Here is a 23,276-nt window from a genome sequence, read left to right on the forward strand (position 1 = left end):
TTTGATACCCCACTCCTCTACTTGCAGCTGTTGGAATGGCTTTGGGGTCAGCCATAGCTCTCGCAGAGCTGTCCTTGAAAGGGCAGCTTTTGTCAGAGCTCTCTCAGACCCACCCAACTCACAGGGTGTCTGTCTCCTGAGAGTCAGTTCGGTGTAGTGGTTAAGTTAACTCTTATCTGGGAAAACCGGGTTTGATTCCCCACTCCTCCACTTGCAGCTGCTGGATTAGCCTTGGGTCAGCCATAGCTCTGGCAGAGGTTGTCCTTGAAAGGGCAGCTTCTGTCAGAGCTCTCTCAGTCCCACCCCCCTCACAAGGTGTCTGTTGGGGAAGGGAAGTAGAGGAGATTCAGAGTGTAGGGCGGGGGGTATAAATCCAATATCATCATCATCTCCTCCTTCACCATTGTTTACTCCAGGGGAACTGATCTTGGCCATCTGAAGATGAATTGTAACAGTGAGGGATCTCCAGGTGACACCGGGAGGTTTGCAACCCAAGGCCAAACACAGCAAAATGAGAAGAAATGTTAAATTTGTCGCTGGGTGCACAAAGCTAAGCTCTCTGGGTATTTGATTGAATCTGGAGAACTGTCTGCGTCCAGAAAGTACTGGAGACTGGACTGGCAGAGCTCAGCGTCAGAGGTTGCCAATCTCCAGGCAGGCACATAAATCAACACAACCCTAAGGTTGTAGTGACACAATAACTACTGTATTGCGCCATCTTTGAGCATGAGCTGCCAGTGAGAGATCGGTTTGGAGACTCCGGGTTCCTACGAGTGTTGTGTAAAATCTGTGCTATTAACGATTTGTAAATCTTGTGGAATATCCCCCCTTGATAGGGTTGCCAAGTCCAATTCAAGAAATATCTGGGGACTTTGGGGGTGGAGCCAGGAGACTTTGAGGCGGAGCCAGGAGACATTGGGGGCGGGACCAGAAGCAAGGGTGTGACAAGCATAATTGAACTTCAAGGGAGTTCTGGCCATCACATTGAAAGGGACAGCACACCTTTTTAAATGCCTTCCTTCCATAGGAACTAATGAAGGATAGGGGCACCTTCTTTTGGGGCTCATAGAATTGGACCCCCTGGTCCAATCATTTTGAAACATGGGGGGTATTTTGGAGAGAGGCAATAGATGCTATACAGAAAATTTGGTGCCTCTACCTCAAAAAAGCCCCCCTCAATACTCCAGATCAATCCCCCATTATACCCTATGAGAATCGATCTCCACGTAGGGAATAATGAAGAGCTCAGCAGACATTTCCCTCCCCCCCCCTTTCTGGCGACTCTGCAGGGGGATTGGCCTCTCTACTCACGAGTTGCTGTTAACTTCTTCAAAGTAGCACAGACACCCCATCCGAAGAAGAAGCCTTTCAATCGGAGACTGAAGCCTCCGGAGGTGGAAAGGCACATGGTCCTCTAGGGGGCGGGGCTCCCCCCCATTGGCCAGCTGACTGGGGGCGGGAAGGAGCCTGGGAAAGCGGAAGGACCCCCGCTGGGACCTGGGGATTGGCAAGCCTACTCCTTGACAAACAGGCGTGGCTTTGAAACAGGCGTGGCAGATGCCGACGATCTGTCCAGGGAATTTATTTATTTATTTACCTGACATTTCTATCCCGCCCTCTCCGCGAGCAGACTGTGGGCGGCGAACAGCACTGATATATAGAATTTAAAAACCAACAAAATACGGTTACAATTTAAAACTGTGATGTGGCTCTGCTTAACGGATCTCATTCCTCACCTGAAGACGTGCGGAGGCACACGAACGCTTACGTTCTGAACAAAAAACTCAGTTGGTCTTAAAGATGCAACCGGCTCCTATTTTGTTCTACCGCTTCCATAGAAGCCAGTTCTTCTTTTCTGATGGTGATCACGTAGTATCGTAGCTTTATAACGATGTGGGGTGGCCGTCCTCTCCCGGTTAGATATTTAAGGCCTGTTGGAACAGTTCAGTTTTGCAAGCCCCGCGGAAAGTAGAGAGATCCCGCAGGGCCCTTATGGCCTCCGGGAGAGCATTCCACGTTTCTGGTGCTGCCACCGAGAAGGCCCTAGCCCGTGTAGAGGATAGCTTCCTTGGGTCCAGGGATGGACAGTAGATTTTGTGTCCCTGAACGCAGTGCTCTCTGGGGAACATGCAGAGAAAGGCGGTCCCGTAGATAGACAGGGCTTTAAAGGTCAATACCAACACCTTGAAACCAAGGAGCCTTTGCTCTGTATACATTGAAGGAACTATTTGCATCAAGTTACCACAGGAACAAGAAACGGACATTTTTCCCTAGGATCTTTTATTAGGGACGCTATTCTCTACGATATTGATGTTTGACACAATATAGTAGTTCTTTTGTCGCTATAAACCTTTAGGGTTGTGTTTATTTATGTACTTCCAGAGTGACTTTTCTCATTTGTAAGCCAACCTCCGGACAAGAGCGTAGTTCTCTCAGAATCACAACTGATTTCCAGAGTTCGGAGATCAGCTCCCCTGGAGAAATGGAACACAATCCGAGAGAGGTCACTATAATGGATAACACAACACAAAATACAACCTAGGGACCAATTTACTAAGAAATATATAGAAACCAGTCCAAATGTCCAAAACATGTGCATTCAAGTCCCAAATGTACATGTTTTGGACACTGGGACTGGTTTCTACATATTTCTCAGTAAACTGGTCACTAGCTTGTATTTTTTTGTTGTGTTACCCCTGGAGAAATTTGCTGCTCTGGAGGGTGCGCTCTAGGGCATCTAGGTGGGACTGAGAGAGCTCTGACAGAAGCTGCCCTTTCAAGGACAACTCCTACGAAAGCTATGGCTGACCCAGGGGTGGGCTCTAGGGCATCCTGCCCAAATGAAGCCCCTCTCCTCTCTAAACCCTGCCCTCCCCAGGGTTGCCAACTTCAGGTTGGCAAATGCCTATATATTTGGGGGAGGAGCCAGCGGAGGATGGGGTTTGAAGGGGGGGGGGCTCGGTGGGATCTAATGAAGAAGATATTGGATTTATATCCTGTCCTCCACTCTGAATCTCAGAGCGGATCACAGACTCCTTTATTCCCCCCCCCCCCGCCCCACAACAGACACCCTGTGAGGTAGGTGGGGTTGAGAGAGCTTTGACAGAAGCTGCCTTTTTAAGGACAACTTCTATGAGAGCTATGGCTGACCCAAGGCCATTCCAGCAGCTGCAAGTGGAGGAGTTGGGGAATCAAACCTTGTGAGGTAGGTGGGGCTGAGAGAGTTCTCCCAGATGCTGCCCTTTCAAGGACAACTCCTGGGAGAGCTATGGCTGACCCAAGGCCATTCCAGCAGCTGCAAGTGGACGACTGGGGAATCAAACCCTGTGAGGTGGGTGGGGCTGAGAGAGCTCTACCAGAAGCTGCCCTTTCAAAGACAACCTCTGCCAGAGCTATACCATCCCTCCTCCCGCCACAACAGACACCCTGTGAGGTAGGTGGGGCTGAGAGAGCTCTCACAGCAGCTGCCCTTTCAAGAAAAACTCTGCCAGAGCTATGGCTGACCCAAGGCCATTCCAGCAGTTGCAAGTGGAGGAGTAGGGAATCAAACCTGTTTTTCCCAGATAAGAGTCCGCACACTTAACCACTACACCAACTGGCTCTCAGGAGACAGACACTTTGTGAGGTGGGTGGGGCTGAGAGAGCTCTCCCAGAAGCTGCCCTTTCAAGGACAACTCTGCAATGGCTGGCTGGAGGGCATTCCAGCAGGTGCAAGTGGAGTGCGGAATCAAACCCGGTTCTCCCAGATAAGAGTCCACACACTTAACCACTACACCAAATTGGCTCTCAGGAGACAGACACCTTGTGAGGTGGGTGGGGCTGAGAGAGCTCTCCCAGAAGCTGCCCTTTTAAGGACAACTCTGCAATGGCTGGCTGAAGGGCATTCCAGCAGGTGCAAGTGGAGGAGTGGGGAATCAAACCCGGTTCTCCTAAATAAGAGTCCACACACTTCACCACTACACAAACTGGCTCTAATGCCATGGAATCCACTCTCCAAAGCGGCCATTTTCTCCGGGGGAACTGATGTCTGTGGCCTGGAGATCAGTTGTAATTTCAGGAGACCTCCAGGCCCCCCACCTGTAGATTGGCAACCTTGTTTCTCCTTTCTGCCCTTCTTGTACTATCTAAACTTAGCATCCTGTCCATTAAACATATGCTGAACAAACAGTATTTGTGGGGTGGGGGTGGGTCTCCTATTCAATAGGGTTGCCAGCAATGGGCTGAGAAATTCCTGGGAATTTTGGAGATGGAATCTGGGGAGGGTTTGGGGGAAGAGAGAATTCAGCAGGGCCCATGATTCCATAGAGTCCACCTTCCAAATAGGGTTGCCAAGTCCAATTAAGAAATATCTGGGGACTTTGGGAGTGGAGCCAGGAGACTTTGGGGGGTGGAGCCAGGAGACTTTGGGGGCGGAGCAAGAGCAAGGATGTGACAAGCATCATTGAACTCCGAGGGAGTTCTGGCCATCACGTTGAAAGGGACAGCACACCTTTTTAAATGCCTTCCTTCCATAGGAACTAATGAAGGATAGGGGCACCTTCTTTGGGGGCTCATAGAATTGGTCCAATCATTTTGAACCTTGGGGGGTATTTTGGGGGACAGGCACTAGATGCTATAAAGAAAATTTGGTGCCTCTACCTCAAAAAAACAGCCCCCCCGGAGCCGCCGATACCTCCAGATCAATCCCCCATTATACCCTATGAGAATCCATCTCACGTAGGGAATAATGAATGTGCTCAGCAGACATTTCCTCCCCCCCCTTTCTGGCGACTCTGAAGGGGGATTTGGTTTCTCTACTCACAAGTTGCTGCCAACTTCTTCCAAGTAACACCGACACCCCATCCCAAGAGGAAACCATTCCAAGGGGAGTCTGAAGCCTCGAGGGGGAAAGTCACATGGTGGCTATGGGGGCGGGGCTTCCTCCCACCATCCAGCTGACTGGGGGCGGGAAGGAGCCTGGGGGGGCGGGGGAACCCCCGCTGGGACTTGGGGATTGGCAAGCCTATCCTCTAGGTTGTCCACCCTTTTCAAGAAGGGCCAAAACCTTTCCCCTGCTTGGTGCTCACCTTTCCTTGCAGAGCAGACCCCCGTCGAGTACAGCATCACCTTCATGATGACCCTTCCTCCCCCTGTTTTCCATCGTAATCTTCATCGAAGAAGCCCTGTACCTCTCCAAGAAAGTCCGCTGCCCCGTCAAGATGAAAACTCTCATCTGGAGCAGCTCGGCTCCCACGGTAGGTCTCCGTGCCTTGGGGGGTCCCATGGGAACAGAAGGAGGAGGGTTGCCAGCTCCAGCCTGGGTGTCACGACTCAGAGGGGTCTTACCAAATGGCTGCACCACTCGAGGTTAAGGGTTCCCTTGAGAAGGCCCAGAGTACCCTCCAAGTCCTTTAGCTAGGCCAAAAATAGGCGTAAGGACCAGGCAGAGCAAACGACAACAAAAAGGTTTGTTTTAGTGCAATTCAATTAACAAGGTGCATTCACAGTAAAAGGGTGAAGGGAAAATAAACAAATGCCGTAACGCATCTATCTTACAGTCCCTACTCTTACCAGCACTTACCCCCTTGGGTAAGGGTCTCTTCCCGCTTCCAGCTTTCCAAGCTGCAGCCTGCTTTCAGCTCAGCCTTCCAGGAAAGAATACCCACTTCCTGGCTTGGCCTTTATATTCTCTTCCCAGCTGCACCTCTCTCTGGGGCCTGTTCCCCTCCAAAACCCTCGGCTACCCAATCAGAGGGACAGAGGGGATCGTGGGAAATGTAGGCTCTTCCCAGTACTCCTAAGCAGGCTTCCCTGGGGCCTGGAGGCCTCACTAGGCCCAGAATCATGACACTGGGAAAGACCTGGAGATTTTAGGAGTGGAGACTGAGGTGGGCAGTTTTGGGGAGGGAGGGACCTCAGTAGGATATCATGCCATAAATCTTGGTCATCTGGAGAACAATTGTAATAGCGGGAGTCTCCAGGTGCCAGCTGGAGGTTGGCAACTGTAGGAATGGGGTATGTCCTTGCTAGGCATGGTGGTCAGGTCAAAGCCATGTGGACAGCGGCCGGATGCCTTGAAGAGCTGCCCAGCAGGCCGGAAGACCAAGAGGTAAAGCTTTCTTGGCAGTTGCAAAAAAAAAAAAAAGCCCTTCTGGGGATTATCCAGCAGTTAGTCACGGTGCCCTCATCCAGGGGTGGCCAGACTTGCTCAGCGTAAGAGCCACGGAGAATAAACGTCAGATGTTTGAGAGCCACTAGGAAGGAAGGAAGGAAGGAAGGAAGGAAGGAAGGAAGGAAGGAAGGAAGGGTGGGAGGGAGGGAGGGAGGGAGGAAATGAAGAGAAAGGGAGGAGAGAGGGAGGGAGGAAGTGAAGGGAGGGAGGGAGGAAAGGGAGGGGGGAGGAAATGAAGAAGAAAGGAAGGGAGAGAGGGAGGGAGGGAGGAAATGAAGAAGAAAGGGAGGGAGGGAGGAAGGGAGGGAGGAAAGGAAGGAAGGGAGGGGGGAAGGGAAGGAAGGGAGGGAGGGAGGAAGAAGAAAGGAAGAAAGGGAGGGCGGAAGGGAGGGGAGGGGAGGGAGGGAGGCAGGAAATGAAGAAGAAAAGAAGGAAGGAAGGAAGGAGGAAGGGAGGGAAAGAAGGGAAGGAAGGAAGGGAGGAAATGAAGAAGAAAGGGACGGAGGAAGGGAAGGAAGGAAGGGAGGGAGGAAATGAAGAAGAAAGGAAGGAAGGAAGGAAGGAAGGAAAAGAAGGAAGGAAGGAAGGAAGGAAGGGAGGGAGGGAGGGAGGGAGGGGGAGGGGGGGAAGGAAGGGAGGGAGGGAGGAAATGAAGAAGAAAGGGAGGGAGAGAGGGAGGGAGGAGGAAATGAAGAAGAAAGGAAGGGAGGGAGGAAAGGAAGGAAGGGAGGGAGGAAGGGAAGGAAGGGAGGGAGGGAGGAAGAAGAAAGGAAGAAAGGGAGGGCGGAAGGGAGGGGAGGGAGGGAAGGCAGGAAATGAAGAAGAAAAGAAGGAAGGAAGGAAGGAAGGAGGAAGGGAGGAAAGAAGGGAAGGAAGGGAGGGAGGGAGGAAATGAAGAAGAAAAGAAGGAAGGAAAAAAGGAAGGGAGGGAAGAAGGGAAGGAAGGAAGGGAGGAAATGAAGAAGAAAGGACGGAGGAAGGGAAGGAAGGAAGGGAGGGAGGAAATGAAGAAGAAAGGAAGGAAGGAAGGAAGGAAGGAAGGAAGGAAGGAAGGAAGGAAGGAAGGAAGGAAGGAAGGGAAGGGAGGGAGGGAGGGAGGGAGGGAGGGAGGGGGAGGGGGGAAGGAAGGGAGGGAGGGAGGAGAGCAAACATGGGGAGAGAGAGGTGGAAAGAAAGCAGCATTAACTTTAAATGCATTCTCCAACCCGCCAGCTGGCTTGGAGAAGTAATGTAAAGGACACAAATGCCCTCTCCAAGCTGGCGAATGGGTTGGTAAGGGTTCCTAGAGCACACAATATGTGTGAAAGAGCTACATGGGGCTCCAGAGCCACAGTTTGGCCACCACTGCCCTGATGTAGTCGAAGCTTCAGCCTTAGACTGGAGTCTGCCTGCTACCTGGCTTCAGTCTGTGTCGCAAAGGTGGGAAAGGCTGGCTCTTAGAGGTCCTACCGTGCTTGCTGCCACCACCTTCCCTGGGGACTGTATGCCTTTGGATTCCCCACTGCTGCCATTCAGCCGGGGCTGCTTTCTCCTCTTTGCCAGGTGGTCTCCATATTCTGCTGTTTCGGGATCTGGGTGCCACGCTCTATGATGGTGGTGGAGATGGCCATTGGCTCGTGAGTATCTCAAGGGCATAGCCTAGTGCTTCCGGGTCCCTGTTGGCAGGGGTGGGGCAGGTTTTCCATCTCCAGTTGGGGATTTGAAGGGCGGAGCCTGGAGAAGGCAGGGACCTTCGCAGTAGTTGTCCTTTAAAGGGCAGCTGCTGGGAGAGCTCTCTCAGCCCCACCCACCTCACAGGGTGTCTGTCTCCTGAGAGCCAGTTTGGTGTAGTGGTTAAGTGCGCGAACTCTTATCTGGGAGAACCAGGTTTGATTCCCCACTCCTCCACTTGCACCTGCTGGCATGACCTTGGGTTAGCTGTAGCTCTGGCAGAGGTTTCCTTGAAAGGGCAGCTGCTGTGAGAGCTCTCCTCAGCCCCACCTACCTCACAGGGTGTCTGTTGTGGCGGGGGAGGGAAGGTAAAGGAGATTTTGTGCCGCTCTAAGATTCAGAGTGAAGGGCAGGAATATAAATCCAATATCATCTTCTTCTAATTCCAGGAGATCTCCAGGTCCCACCTGGAGGCTGGCATCCCTAGCCCCTCCCCAGGAACAGAGAACTCCCTTGAATCCTGGGGGATCCATCACAAGAAAGCCCCACGCCTAGAGACCCTTCCCATGTTAGGGCAGCCCCAGCCTCTCTCCAGCTGACTTGACCAAGAGAGAGATCTTGGGTCGTGGTAGAGAACTCACTGAAAATGTCCAGTCAGTGTGCGATTGCAATAAAAAGGCCAACGCCATGCTGGGAATTATTAGGAAGGGAATTGAAAACAAATCAGCCAGTATCATAATGCCCCTGTATAAATCGATGGCGCGGTCTTTCTCACAATACAAGAACTTGTGGGCATTCAATGAAATTGCTGAGCGCTCGGGTTAGAATGGAGAAAAGGAAGTCCTTCTTCACCCAAAGGGTGATTAACAGGTGGAATTCACTGTCACAAAGAGTGGTGGTGGCTACCATAGCCAGCTTCAAGAGGGGATTGGATAAAAATATGGAGCAGAGGTCCATCAGTGGCTATTAGCTACAGCATATTATTGGAACTGTCTGGGGCAGTGATGCTCTGTATTCTTGGTGCTTGTAGGGGGGGGCAAAGTGGAAGGGCTTCTAGCCCCTCTTGTGAACCTCCTTTTTTTTGGCCACTGTGTGACACAGTGTTGAACTGGATGGGCCACTGACCTGATCCAACATGGCTTCTCTTATGTTCTTATGTGACACAGAGTGTTGGACTGGATGGGTCATTGGCCTGATCCAACAGGGCTTCTCTTATGCTCTTATGTGACACAGAGTGTTGGACCGGATGGGCCATTGGCCTGAACCAACATGGCTTCTCTTATGTGACACAGAGTGTTGGGAATGGATGGGCCGTTGGCCTGATCCAACATGGCTTCTCTTATGTTCTTATGTGACACAGAGTATTGGACTGAAGGGGCCATTGGCCTGATCCAACATAGCTTCTCTTATGTGACACAGAGTGTTGGACTGGATGGGCCATTGGCCTGATCCAACATGGCTTCTCTTATGTGACACAGAGTGTTGGACTGGATGGGCCATTGGCCTGTTCCAACAAGACTTCTCTTATGTTCTTACGTGACACAGAGTGTTGGACTGGATGGGCCACTGGCCTGATCCAGCATGGCTTCTCTTCTGTTCTTATGTGACACAGAGTGCTGGACTGGAGGGGCCACTGGCCTGATCCAACATGGCTTCTCTTATGTTCTTATGTGACACAGAGTGTTGGACTGGAGGGGCCACTGGCCTGATCCAACATGGCTTCTCTTATGTTCTTATGTGACACAGAGTGTTGGACTGGAGGGGCCACTGGCCTGATCCAACATGGCTTCTCTTATGTTCTTATGTGACACAGAGTGTTGGACTGGATGGGCCACTGGCCTGATCCAACATGGCTTCTCTTATGTTCTTATGTGACTCAGAGTGTTGGACTGGATGAGCCACTGGCCTGATCCAGCATGGCTTCTCTTATGTTCTTATGTGACTCAGAGTGTTGGACTGGATGGGCCACTGGCCTGACCCAACAGGGCTTCTCTTATGTTCTTATGTGACTCAGAGTGTTGGACTGGATGGGCCACTGGCCTGATCCAACATGGCTTCTCTTATGTTCTTATGTGACTCAGAGTGTTGGACTGGATGGGCCACTGGCCTGATCCAAGATGGCTTCTCTTATGTTCTTATGTGACACAGAGTGTTGGACTGGAGGGGCCACTGGCCTGCTCCAACATGGCTTCTCTTATGTTCTTATGTGACACAGAGTGTTGGACTGGATGGGCCATTGGCCTGATCCAAGATGGCTTCTCTTATGTTCTTATGTGACACAGAGTGTTGGACTGGAGGGGCCACTGGCCTGATCCAACATGGCTCCTCTTATGTTCTTATGTGACACAGAGTGTTGGACTGGAGGGGCCACTGGCCTGATCCAACATGGCTCCTCTTATGTTCTTATGTGACACAGAGTGTTGGACTGGAGGGGCCACTGGCCTGATCCAACATGGCTCCTCTTATGTTCTTATGTGACACAGAGTGTTGGACTGGAGGGGCCACTGGCCTGATCCAACATGGCTCCTCTTCTGTTCTTTCTAGGTACTTTGCGGTCTGCTTCTACCTGATGATGCTGGTGATGGTGGAGGGCTTCGGGGGGCCGGGGGCCGTGCTCCAGGCCTTGAAGGACACCCCGATGATTATCAGCACCGGACCTTGCTGCTGCTGCTGCCCCTGCTGCCCCCGCATCCAGATGACCAGGTGAGTGAAGCGGGATGGAGAGAGGTGGAGACGGTCGCAGGAAGAGAAGTTTGTGAGCTCCCTAGGGCTTGTTCGCAGGGCAGAGCATTGGCTGGATTTGGGCTGCCAGCCTCCAGGTGTGTAAAGGGAGAGAGGTCTAGGGTTGCCAATCCCCAGGTGGAAGCAGGGGATCCCCTGGTTTGGAGACCTTCCCCCCACTTTAGGGTTGTCAGAAAGTGGGGGGAGGGGAGGGAAATGTCTGCTGGGAACTCTGTTATTCCCTATGGAGATTTATTCCCATAGAAAATTATGGAGAATTGATTTGCGGGTATCTGGGGCTCTGGGGGGGGGGGCTGTTTTTTGGGGTAGAGGCACCAAATGTTCAGTATAGCATCTAGTGCCTCTCCCCAAAATACCCCCCAAGTTTCAAAAAGATTTGGCCGCTGTGTGACACAGAATGTTGGACTGGATGGGCCATTGGCCTGATCTAACATGGCTTCTCTTATGTTCTTATGTTCTTAAGAGAGTTTCCAGCTCAAAATGAGGAAGAACTTCCTGACTGTGAGAGCGATTCCTCAGTGGAACAGGCTTCCTCCTCGGGAGGTGGTGGGCTCTCCTTCCTTGGAGGCTTTTCAACAGAGGCTAGATGGCCATCTGACAGTGATGAGGATCCTGTGAATTTAGGGGGGGGGGCGTTTGTGAGTTTCCTGCATTGTGCAGGGGGTTGGACTAGAGGACTCTGGAGGTCCCTTCCAATTCTATGATTCTATGAAAGTAAAATTTTGGCTCACAAGACTCTGCGGCGTAGAGGTTCCTGGCAGTTCAGCCGGGGCGGAGGGATGGGGACAGGAGGGCTCCCCTTGAATAACACCCTAGCTGCCGATTCCCCTATGCAGGCGCAAACTGAAGATCATGATGTTGAGCGCTTTCCAGTACGGCTTTTTCAAGGCGGCTGGCGTCTTCCTTGGCTTGGTCCTCAACGCCGAAGATCTCTACGACCCCGCTGATGTAAGTGAGGGCATCCCTTTTCTCCTCTCAAGGAAATGCAGACTGTGCTCTCCTTGAAATGCCGGGCCGGAGCGAGGAGTCTGTGGTTCAGATATATGCACAGCACTGAGTCTCAGAAGGTGACCTGGGCTGGTTACTCTCTTGGTGTCGTGGTTAAGTGCGCGGGCTCTTATCTGGGAGAACCAGGTTTGATTCCCCACTCCTCCACTTGCACCTGTTGGAATGGCCTTGGGTCAGCCACAGCTCTCTTATCTGGGAGAACCGGGTTTGATTCCCCACTCCTCCACTTGCAGCTGCTGGAATGGCCTTGGGTCAGCCACAGCTCTCTTATCTGGGAGAACCGGGTTTGATTCCCCACTCCTCCACCTGCACCTGCTGGAATGGCCTTGGGTCAGCCATTGCACTGGCAGAGTTTGTCCTTGAAAGGGCAGCTGTTGTGAGAACCCTCTCAGCCCCACTCACCTCATAGGGTTTCTGTCTCCTGAGAGCCAGTTTGGTGTAGTGGTTAAGTGTGAGGACTCTTATCTGGGAGAACTGAGTTTGATTCCCCACTCCTCCATTTGCAACTGCTGGAATGTCCTTGGGTTAGCCATAGCTCTGGCAGAAGTTGTCCTTGAAAGGGCAGCTGCTGTGAGAGCCCTCTCAGCCCCACCCACCTCACAGGGTGTCTGTTATGGAGGGAGAAGATATTGGAGATTACAAGCCACTCTGATTCAGAGAGGGCGGGGTATAAATCTGAAGTCTTCTTCTTCTTTCAACTGAATCTACTTGGCAGGGCTACTAAGAGGGTAGGAAAGGGGAGGGACAGTGGCTCAGTGGTAGAGCATCTGCTTGGGAAGCAGAAGGTCTCAGGTTCAATCCCCGGCATCTCCAAAAAAGGGTTCAGGCAGATAGGTGTGAAAAACCTCAGCTTGAGACCCTGGAGAGCCGCTGCCAGTCTGAGAAGACAATACTGACTTTGATGGACCAAGGGTCTGATTCAGTATAAGGCAGCTTCATATATGTTCATTTGTCCCCTGTGCAAGCACCAGTTGTTTCCGACTCTGGGGTGACGTTGCTTTCACAATGTTTTCACGGCAGACCTTTTTACCGGTTGGTTTGCCATTGCCTTCCCCAGTCATCTACAGTTTCCCCCCCAGCAAGCTGGGTACTCATTTGACCGACCTCAGAAGGATGGAAGGCTGAGTCAAACTTGGGCCGGCTACCTGAATCCAGCTTTCACTGGGACCGAACTCAGGTCGTGAGCAGAGAGTTCAGATCACAGGTCTGCAGTACTGCTGCTTTACCACTCTGCGCCACGGGGCTGCTGTGAAGAGGGTAGAGGAGGAGGGAAAAATAGGATCAGCAGCCTCAGGTTGGGAAAAGCTGGAGGGTTCGGGGATGGAGTCTCAAGTAGGCGCGGTTTGGGGAGGGACTTCAATCAGATATATAGTGCCGTAGAATCAATGAGGTTTGATTCCCCATTCCTCCACCTGCAGCTGCTGGAATGACCTTGGGTCAGCCATAGCTCTCGCAGGAGTTGTCAGGGTGGTGAGAACCAGAGAGGATTGTGAGGCACTCCAAAGGGATCTGTTGAGGCTGGGCGAGTGGGCGTCAACGTGGCAGATGCGGGTCAGTGTGGCCAAGTGCAAAGTAATGCACATTGGGGCCAAGAATCCCAGCTACAAATACAAGTTGATGGGATGTGAACTGGCAGAGACTGACCAAGAGAGAGATCTTGCGGTCGTGGTAGATAACTCACTGAAAATGTCAGGACAGTGTGTGATTGCAGTAAAAAAGGCCAACACCATGCTGGGAATTATTAGGAAGGGAATTGAGAACAAATCAGCCAGTATCAGATGCTGAAGCTCAAATCCTTTGGCCACCCAATGAGAAGGGAGCACTCCCTGGAGAAGACCCTGATGCTGGGAAAGGCAGAAGGCAAAAGAAGAAGGGGACGGCAAAAGAGGAGATGGCTGGACAGCTTTACTGATGTCACAAACACGAATTTGAGCAGACTTCGGAGGATGGTGGAAGACAGGAGGGCCTGGCGTGACTTGGTCCAGGGGGTCGCAAAGAGTCGGACTCGACTGTGCGACTGAACAACAACGCCCTCTACATGGGGCTGCCCTTGTCTCGAATCCGGAAACTACAGCTGGTGCAGAATGCAGCGGCTAGGCTGCTGTTGGGGCTCTCCATGTGGGAGCACATATGGCCGGGGTTGCAGGAGCTGCACTGGCTGCCGATAGTGTACCGAAGGGGCGGCCGACGGTAGCTCTCCAGATGTTTTTTGCCTACAACTCCCATCAGCCCCAGCCAGCATGGCCAGTGGCTGGGGCTGATGAGAGTTGTAGGCAGAAAACATCTGGAGAGCTACCGTCGGCCACCCCTGGTGGACTGGATTGGCTACAAGGTGCTGGTCATCCCCTTTAAAGGCCTGTATGGCCGAGGACTTGTCTACCTTAGGGACCGTCTCTGCCACGTGTTCCCCAGAGGGGACTCAGATCAGGGACACAGAATCTGTTATCGATTCCCTAGGTCAAAGGAGGCAAGGCTGAAAACCACCAGGGAATGGGCCTTCTCGATCGCTGCCCCCGATAGGGGTCCCAAATCCCCCGCTAGGCCTGGAGACCCCCGATTTGGAGCCTCCTCCTCCCGCTGGCCATAAAAGGGAAAGCGGGGGGGGGGAGGGGGGAGAACGGCAGCCCTTCCCACCCAGCCCCGATCGCAGCAGCCAGAGCTCTTCCGTTTTCTCAGGCTGCTTCCCGCCCCCAGTCAGCTGGCCGGTGAAGGGAGGGGAGCCCAGCCACGCCCCCAAAGGACCATGTGCCTTTGCACCTCCGGAGGTGAGTGAGTTCTGTCCCCTGCATCAGATTTCCCCAGAAAGGGGGGTGGGGGGGAGGGGGGTGGAGAGGGAAACGTCTTCTCATAGGGTATAATGGGGAATTGATCTGGAGGTTTCGGGGGCTCTGGGGGAGCTGTTTTTTGAGGTAGAGGCACCACATTTTCAATATAGTATCTAGTGCCTCTCCCCAAAGTATCCCCCAAATTTCAAAACGATTGGACCAGGGGGTCCAATTCTATGAGCCCCCAAAGAAGGTGCCCTTATCCTTCATTATTTCCTATGGAAGGAAGACATTTAAAAAGGTGTGCTGTCCCTTTAAATGTGATGGCCAGAACTCTCTTGGAGTTCAATTATGCTTGTCACACTCTTGTTCCTGGCTCCGCCCCCAATGTCTCCTGGCTCCACCCCCAAAGTCCCCAGATATTTCTTGAATTGGACTTGGCAACCCTAGCCCCCGATTGGTGGAACCAACTGCCGGAGGAGGTTAAAGCCTTGCAGAACCTCGCTCAGTTCCGCAAGGCCTGCGAGACGACGTCATTTCGGCTTGCCTTTAACCGAACCGCCGATACAGTAGCAGAAAAGGCTACCTAAGAGCACTAACGGCATTGAAAACTAAACGACATTAGCACCAAAACCGTTTTCGAATGGTTCGAATCGTTTTAACCGTTTACACCGTTGATCTGACGAATATGTTTAAACGTTTAATTGATGGGAGCGGCCCCGCGGCGCAGAGTGGGAAAGCAGCGGTACTGTGGGTCTGAACTCTCTGCGCACGACCTGAGTTCGATTCCGGGGGAAGCTGGATTCAGGTAGCCAGCCCGAGGCTGACTCAGCCTTCCATCCTTCCGAGGTTGGTCAAATGTGTCCCCAGCTTGCTGGGAGGAAAGTGTAGAGGACTGGGGAAGGCAATGGCAAACCACCCCGTAAAAAAGTCTGCCGTGAAAACGTTGTGAGAGCAACGTCACCCCAGAGTCAGAAACGACTGGTGCTTGCACAGGGGACTAACTTTACCTTTTTTTAACTCTAAAAAGAGCCCCGTGGCGCAGAGTGGTAAAGCTGCAGTACTGCAGTTCTAAGCTCTGCTCACGGCCTGAGTTTGATCCCGGTGGAAGCTGGGTTCAGGTAGCCAGCTCGAGGTTGACTCAGCCTTTCATCCTTCCGAGGTCAGTCAAATGAGTACCCAGCTTGCTGGGGCGAAAGTGTAGATCAGGGCTCCCCAACCCCTGGTCCGTGGACTGGTCCCAGTCCATGCCCTGTTAGCAACCGGGCCGTGAGTTGTATAATTATTTCATTATATATAACAATGTAGTAGTAGTAGTAGTAATAATAATACAACATTGGATTTATATCCTGCCCTCCACTCCGAATCTCAGAGTGGCTCACAATCTCCTTTACTTTCATCCCCAACAACGGACACCCTGTGAGGTGGGTGGGGCTGAGAGAGTTATCCCAGAAGCTGCCCTTTCAAGGACAGCTCTGCAAGAGCTATGGCGGACTCAAGGCCATTCCAGCAGGTGCAAGTGGAGGAGTGGGGAATCAAACCCTGGTTCTCCCAGATAAAAGTCTGCACACGTAACCACCACACCAAAATAAAGTGCACAATTGTATCATCCCAAAACCATCACCTGCACCGGTCTGTGGAAAAACCGTCTTCCACACCACCGGTCCCTGGTGCCAAAAAGGTTGGGGACCGCTGGTGTTGATGGCTGGGGAAGGGAATGGCAAAACCACCCCGTAACAAAATCTGCCATGAAAACTTGAAAGCAACGTCACCCCAGAGTTGGAAACGACTGGTGCTTGCATAGGGGACTACCTTTTACCTTTAACCCAGGGGTGGGGAAACTTTTTTTCTGCCAAGGGCCATATGGATATTTAGAACATTATTCACGGGCCATAAAAAATTATCAACTTAAAAAACAGTGCTCTGCCGAGGGAGAACGATTCAGGCCAGCAAAATTAAGGCAAATAATTGTTTTTCTATTTGAAATCATGTGGGGAGAGCCTAATCTGGCACACACACACCCGGCCCGCCATCCTAGGCAAATGCATAGGTCCAGGGCTTTTTTGTAGAAAAAGCCCAGAAGGAACTCCGTAGCATATGAGACCACATCCCCTAATATTAGCATATTAGGTCACACCCATAAGCATATTAGGCCACACCCTCTGGGATAATCACGTGCAAACTGAACGGTGACAGTAACTTTTCCAGGCCCTGCAGTAATTCAGCCTGGCCAGCCAGGCCCCAGGGAAGCTGCCGCACAGCACATCTGGGCCCTGTGATCCCTGCCTGGCCCTGGGGTGGCTGCTGCACAGCACTGCTGGACCCCACGATCCTCGCTGGCCAGCCAGGCCCCAGGGAGGCTGCCACATGGCTCGGTTCGTCCCAGCAATCCCCGAGGGCCACAACAAGTGACCTCCCCACCCCTGTTTCAACCAGACCCTCGCGCTTTGCTGTTGCAACCAGTTCTTTTGTCTCCTGCGACCAGATTTCAGAAGGGAGCGTGGCTCTGTGGATAAACACATGCCTGGGGGTGTCCACCCTCTTCGGTCTGTGGGGATTGGCGGTCCTCTTCCGGCAAGCCAAGGCACACCTGGCTGCGCAGCACATAGTGGGGAAGTTCGTTTGCTTCCAGGTAAGTGCGTCTCAAAATAGATAGGGATGGATGAGATGAGGGATTCAGCCCGGCAATGGTGCTGGTGGTGGGGAGCTACGTTTTTAGGATGGCCAGCTGTGATTTTGGGAAATTCCTGGAGGTTTGGAGATGGGGCCTGAGGAAGGGTATGGATAGAGAGGGACCTCCATGGGTTGTAATGCCAGAGAATCCACCCTCTTGGACGCTTGGGGTTTTTTGGCTGCTGTGTGACGCAGAATGTTGGACTGGATGGGCCATTGTCCTGATCCAACATGGCTTCTCTTATGTGATACAGAGTGTTGGACTGGATGGGCCATTGGCCTGATCCAACATGGCTTCTCTTATGTTCTTGTGTGACACAGAGTGTTGGACTGGATGGGCCATTGGCCTGATCCAGCATGGCTTCTCTTATGTTCTTATGTCTGGGGCAGTAATGCTCTGTCTTCTTGGTAATTGGGGGGGGGCAACTTTGGGAGGGCTTCTGGTGTCCTGGTTCTACTGGTGGACTTCCTGATGCCCCTGATTTTTTTAGCCCCCATGTGACGCAGAGTGTTGGACTGGATGGGCCATTGGCCTGATCCAGCATGGCTTCTCTTATGTTCTTATGCCTGGGGCAGTGATGATCTTTCTTGATACTTGGGGGGGTGGCAACGGTGGGAGGGCTTCTAGTGTCCTCGTTCCACTGGTGGACCTCCTGATGGCCCCTGGTTTTTTAGGCCCCTGTGTAACACAGAGTGTTGGACTGGATGGGCCATTGGCCTCATCCAATATGGCTTCTCTTATGTTCTCCAAAGCAGCCATTTTCTACAGGGCAACAAGACAATTAGGGTTTCAGCGTTCAAGTGAATCTACAAAGCAAAACTGCTGAACTATCACAAACGGTCCCCATTCATAGAAGGCAAACCTTATTTGCTTCTTAAATATGATTATTTATGACATCAATATGGACTAATAAGAACAATTCCGTATATTATGGTTGCCAAGTCCAATTCAAGAAATATCTGGGGTCTTCGGGGGAGCAGCCAGGAGACATTGAGGGCGGAGCCAAGAGCAAGGGTGTGACAAGCATAATTGAACTCCAAAGGGAGTTCTGGCCATCACATTTAAAGGGACAGCACACCTTTTTAAATGCTTTCCTTCCATAGGAAATAATGAAGGATAGGGGCACCTTCTAGGGGCTCATAGAATTGGACCCCCTGATGCAATCGTTTTGAAACTTGGGGGGGTATTTTGGGGAGAGGCAATAGATGCTATACTGAAAATTTGGTGCCTCAACCTCAAAAAGCAACCCCCCTGAGCCCTCAATATCCACGGATCAGTTGCCCATTATTCCCTATGGGAATCGTTCTCCATGGGGAATAATTGCCCAGTAGACATTTTCCTCTTCTCCCCCACCCCCCTCTTTCTGACATCTGAAAAGAACAGGGGCTACGCTGCTCTCTCTGTCTCTCTCTCTCTCTGTCTCTGTCTCTCTCTCTCTCTCTCACACACACACTTAGTTCTTCTGAAACGAAAGCAAAACAAACCGAGGGACTGTGCTGCTGACCCTTCCCATGAAGTACTTCCTGCTCAACTTTAAAGGCACAGAGACACATTTTGAAATGGACCTGTTTGCAGGTTTCTAAACCTGCCCAAGATCTAGAGCTGCATGGTGGCTGGGGGGCGGGGCTTCCCCCTTGCTGGCCAGCTGGCTGGGGGAGGGGGGAAGCCTGTAAACCCTGGGGATCCCCCGCTGGGACCTGGGGATTGGGAAGCCTACTGTATACAGATCTTCTTCCTCCTGGAGAAACAAACTGAATGAGGAACCCCGTAGACTTCACCCTGTCAAAACTAAACTGCTGGAATGCCTCTGTTCTTTTCAGGGTTTAAAACAGGCGTGTCAAACATGCCGTCCGGGGGCCAAATCAGGCCCTCAGAGGGCTCCTATCAGGCCCCCGAGCAACTGGCTGTCATCTGCTTCCTTCTCCCTCTCTCTTGCTTCCTCCTGCATCACAGCTTGCTTTGCTCAATTGCTCAGGAGCTACAGAGCGAAACCTCTATTTTCTCCATTGGCTGAGGCTCCTCCCTTGGGGAGGAAGGGGGGGAGGGAGAGCTTGCTTTGCCAGGCTCTCTCAATCACACAGAAGAGCTATTGAGCCAAGCCTCTCTTTTTTTTATTGGCTGAGGCTCCTCCCCCTCTTGGCCCCCTGGGGAAGGAAGGAAAGCGCCAGAGCTTCCTTTGCCCAGTTCCCTGGATTCCATGGGAGAGATGCAAAGAAAGCACCTTTAAGACCAATGAGTGTTAACATTTTAAGCATGTTTTAAGTTTAATATATATATTTGTCTGCGTCCTTTATCAAATTTATATCTCTGCTACCTTATCTTAAATAGCTACACACATGGCCCGGCCCAACATGGCTTGGCCCCTCAAGGTCTCATTTATGTCAGATCCGGCACCCATAAGAAATGAGTTTGACACCCCTGAATCTTAAGCCCTAGACAAGGGGTGTCAAACATATTGATTTAATATATTTTTTGACCGTGCCGCTAATACGAAGATTCCAAGACGTGCTATTGAATGCCCATTTCTGCATGGCTGCATTGCATTTCTCGGTTCTGTGGCACCCCCTGTCCTATTTCTGTGCTCAGCAGAGGCATGAGCAGGTGGTACAGCCCCTCCCTTTCCCACGGACAGTGGAACAGCAGTCCACGTGGGTTCTCCCCTCCCCCCACGGAGCTCCTGAAAATTAGGGTTGCCAAGTCCAATTCAAGAAAGATCGGGGGACTTTGGGGGTGGAGCCAGGAAACTTTGGGGGTGGAGCCAGGAGACTTGGAGGGTGAAGCCAGGAGACTTTGGGGGTGGAGCCAGGAGACTTTTGAGGGTGGAGCCAGGAGATTTTGTGGGTGGGACCAGGAGACTTTGGGGGTAGAGCCAGGAGACTTAAAGGGTGAAGCCAGGAAACTTTGGGGGTGGAGCCAGGAGACATTGGGGTTGAAGCCAGGAGACTTTGAGGGTGGAGCCAGGAGACTTTGAGGGTGGAGCCAGGAGACTTTGGGGGTGGGACCAGGAGACATTGGGGTTGAAGCCAGGAGACTTTGAGGGTGGAGCCAGGAGACTTTGGGGGTGGGACCAGGAGACTTTGGGGGTGGAGCCAGGAGATTTGGAGGGTGGAGCCAGGAGACTTTGAGGGTGGAGCCAGGAGACTTTGGGGGTGGGACCAGGAGCAAGGTTGTGACAAGCATTATTGAGCTCCAAAGGGAGTTCTGGCCGTCACATTTAAAGGGACCATGGACCTCTTAAATGCCTTCCCTCCACTGGAAGTCATGAACCTTCTTTTGGGATTCATAGAATTGTATCGCCAGTCCAATCTTTTAGGAACTTGGAGGGTATTTTGGGGAGAGCCACTGGATGCTACGCCGCAAATTTGGTGCCTCTGTCTCAAAAAACAGCCCCCCCCCCAGTCCCAGATACCCACATATCAATTCTCCATTATACCCTATGGGAGTTGGTCGCCATAGGGGATAATGGAGTGCCCAGCAGACATTTACCCCCCCCCCGGCTTTCTGATGACCCTGAAGTGGGGGGAGGGCCTCCAAACCGGGGGATCCTCTGCCCCCACCTGGCGATTGGCAACCCTACTGAAACTTCAGCCTCCCGCTCTAGGGTTGCCAAGTCCAATTCAAGAAATATCTGGGGACTTTGGCGGTGCAGCCAGGAGACTTTGGGGTGGAGCCAGGAGACATTGGGGGTGGAGCCAGGAGACATTGGGGGTGGAGCCAGGAGACTTTAGGGGGTGGAGCCAGGAGACATTGGGGGCAGAGCCAGGAACAAGGGTGTGACAAGCATAATTGAACTCCAAGGGAGTTCGGGCCATCACATTTAAAGGGACAGCACACCTTTTTAAATGTCTTCCTTCCTTAGGAAATAATGGATAGGGGCACCTTCTTTTGAGGCTCATAGAATTGGACCCCCTGGTTCAATCGTTTTGAAACTTGGGGGGTACTTTGGGGAGAGGCACTAGATACTATACTGAAAATGTGGTGCCCCTACCTCAAAAAAACAGCTCCCCCAGAGCCCCTGAAACCTCCAGATTAATTCCCCATTATACCCTATGAGAATCAATCTCCATATAGGGAATAATGAAGTGCTCAGAAGACATCCTCCCCCCCCCCCCCGTTTCTGGCGACTCTGAAGGGAGGGATTGGCCTCTCTACTCACGAGTTGCTGCGAACTTCTTCAAAGTAACACAGACACACCATCCCAAGAGGAAGCTTTTCAATCGGAGACTGAAACCTTAAGAGGTGCAAAGGCACATGGTCTTCTGGGGGCGGGGCTTACCCCCGCCGGCCAGCTGACAGGGGACGGGAAGGAGCCTGGGAAAGCGGAAGAACCCCGGCTGGGACCTGGGGATTGGCAAGCCTATCCCTCTTTCTTCTGTGCTTCTGAATTTCAGATTCTCCTCATCCTGACAGCGCTACAGCCTTCTATTTTCAGTGTCCTGGCAAACGGGGGTCAGATCGCTTGCTCCCCACCCTTCTCCTCCAGAGCGAGGTCACAGCGTGAGTCTTCATCCTTGTGGGGTTACACCAGGAGTCCCCAAGCTTTTTGACCGGCGGGAATGTTTGGAATGCTGACCCAACGTGGCGGGCGCAGCCATAAAATGGCTGCCGTGGGAGGTGTAGCCAACCACAAAATGGCTGCCGTGGGAGGTGTAACCAAACACAAAATGGCTACCATGGGAGGTGTAGCCAACCACAAAATGGCTGTCACGGGAGGTGTAGCCAACCAAAAACTGGCTGCCGCGGGAGGTGTAGCCAACCACAAAATGGCTGTGGTGGGAGATGTAGCCAACCACAAAATGGCAGCCGCGGGAGGTGTAGCCAACCACAAGATGGCTGCTGCAACTTACCTTCAGTCAGTCAGCGATTGTGAGGCCAATTTCCAGACAGTGAAAATACTTGTGCTGTGGTGGCAGCTGCTGCTAAAGCAACATCAAATCTCCAATAACCTTTCAGGGCAAAACCCCCATCCTGTTTCTAAAAACACTTGGCAGCCACCAGGAAAGGCATGTTCTTATGAAGGCCTCCATCTCTGTGCCCTGTGTTTGCTGTCCAGAGGAACCGACTGGCCACTACGTAAAATGGAATGCTGGATAAAAGGCTCTTCTGATGTTCTTACGAAGGGCTCGGCCCCTCTGCCCTGTTGTTGGCCCTCCAGACGAACTGGTTGGCTCCTTTGTGAGACAGGATGCTGGACAAGATGGACCCTCACTGGTCTGATCCAGCAGGGCTCTTCTGGAGGCCTCAGCCTTTCTGCCCTGTTGTTGGCCACTGTGTGAGACAGGATGCAGGACTAGATGGGCCCTCACGGGCCTGATCCAGCAGGGCTCTTCTGATGTTCTTAGGAAGGCCTCGGCCTCTCTGCCCTGTTGTTGGCCACTGTGTGAGACAGGATGCAGGACTAGATGGGCCCTCACTGGCCTGATCCAGCAGGGCTCTTCTGATGTTCTTAGGAAGGCCTCAGCCTTTCTGTCCTGTTGTTGGCCACTGTGTGAGACAGGATGCAGGACTAGATGGGCCCTCACTGGTCTGATCCAGCAGGGCTCTTCTGATGTTCTTCTCAGGGGAAGGCCTCAGCCTCTCTGCCCTGTTGTTGGCCCTCCAGAGGAACTGGTTGGCCACTGTGCGAGACAGGATGCAGGACTAGATGGGCCCTCACTGGCCTGATCCAGCAGGGCTCTTCTGATGTTCTTAGGAAGGCCTCGGCCTCTCTGCCCTGTTGTTGGCCACTGTGTGAGACAGGATGCAGGACTAGATGGACCCTCACTGGTCTGATCCAGCAGGCCTCTTCTGATGTTCTTATGAAGGTCTCAGCCTCTCTGCCCTGTTGGCCCTCCAGAGGAACTGGTTGGCCACTGTGCGAGACAGGATGCAGGACTAGATGGGCCCTCACTGGCCTGATCCAGCAGGGCTCTTCTGATGTTCTTAGGAAGGCCTCAGCCTTTCTGCCCTGTTGTTGGCCACTGTGTGAGACAGGATGCAGGACTAGATGGACCCTCACTGATCTGACCCAGCAGGGCTCTTCTGATGTTCTTCTCAGGGGAAGGCCTCAGCCTCTCTGCCCTTTGTTGGCCCTCCAGAGGAACTGGTTGGCCCCTTTGTGAGACAGGATGCTGGACAAGATGGACCCTCACTGGTCTGTTCCAGCAGGGCTCTTCTGGAGGCCTCAGCCTTTCTGCCCTGTTGTTGGCCACTGTGTGAGACAGGATGCAGGACTAGATGGGCCCTCACTGGCCTGATCCAGCAGGGCTCTTCTGATGTTCTTATGAAGGCTTCGGCCTCTCTGCCC

At 52.4% G+C, this 23,276-nt stretch overlaps 1 protein-coding gene across 1 annotated transcript in view; it reads left to right on the forward strand.

The window, feature by feature from the left end:
- SLC51A (solute carrier family 51 member A) overlaps window positions 1-23,276 on the forward strand; it is a 34,046-nt gene that overhangs the window by 8,073 nt on the left and 2,697 nt on the right. Inside the window, 7 exon segments of the mRNA XM_060242849.1 lie at window positions 5,079-5,122; window positions 5,124-5,234; window positions 7,694-7,767; window positions 10,346-10,504; window positions 11,380-11,491; window positions 16,802-16,948; window positions 21,382-21,487. Of these exon segments, the coding sequence (XP_060098832.1) occupies window positions 5,079-5,122; window positions 5,124-5,234; window positions 7,694-7,767; window positions 10,346-10,504; window positions 11,380-11,491; window positions 16,802-16,948; window positions 21,382-21,487 (753 nt within the window).

This window comes from Heteronotia binoei, chromosome 6 (genome assembly GCF_032191835.1).
Source record: "Heteronotia binoei isolate CCM8104 ecotype False Entrance Well chromosome 6, APGP_CSIRO_Hbin_v1, whole genome shotgun sequence".
Classification (NCBI taxonomy): domain Eukaryota; kingdom Metazoa; phylum Chordata; class Lepidosauria; order Squamata; family Gekkonidae; genus Heteronotia; species Heteronotia binoei.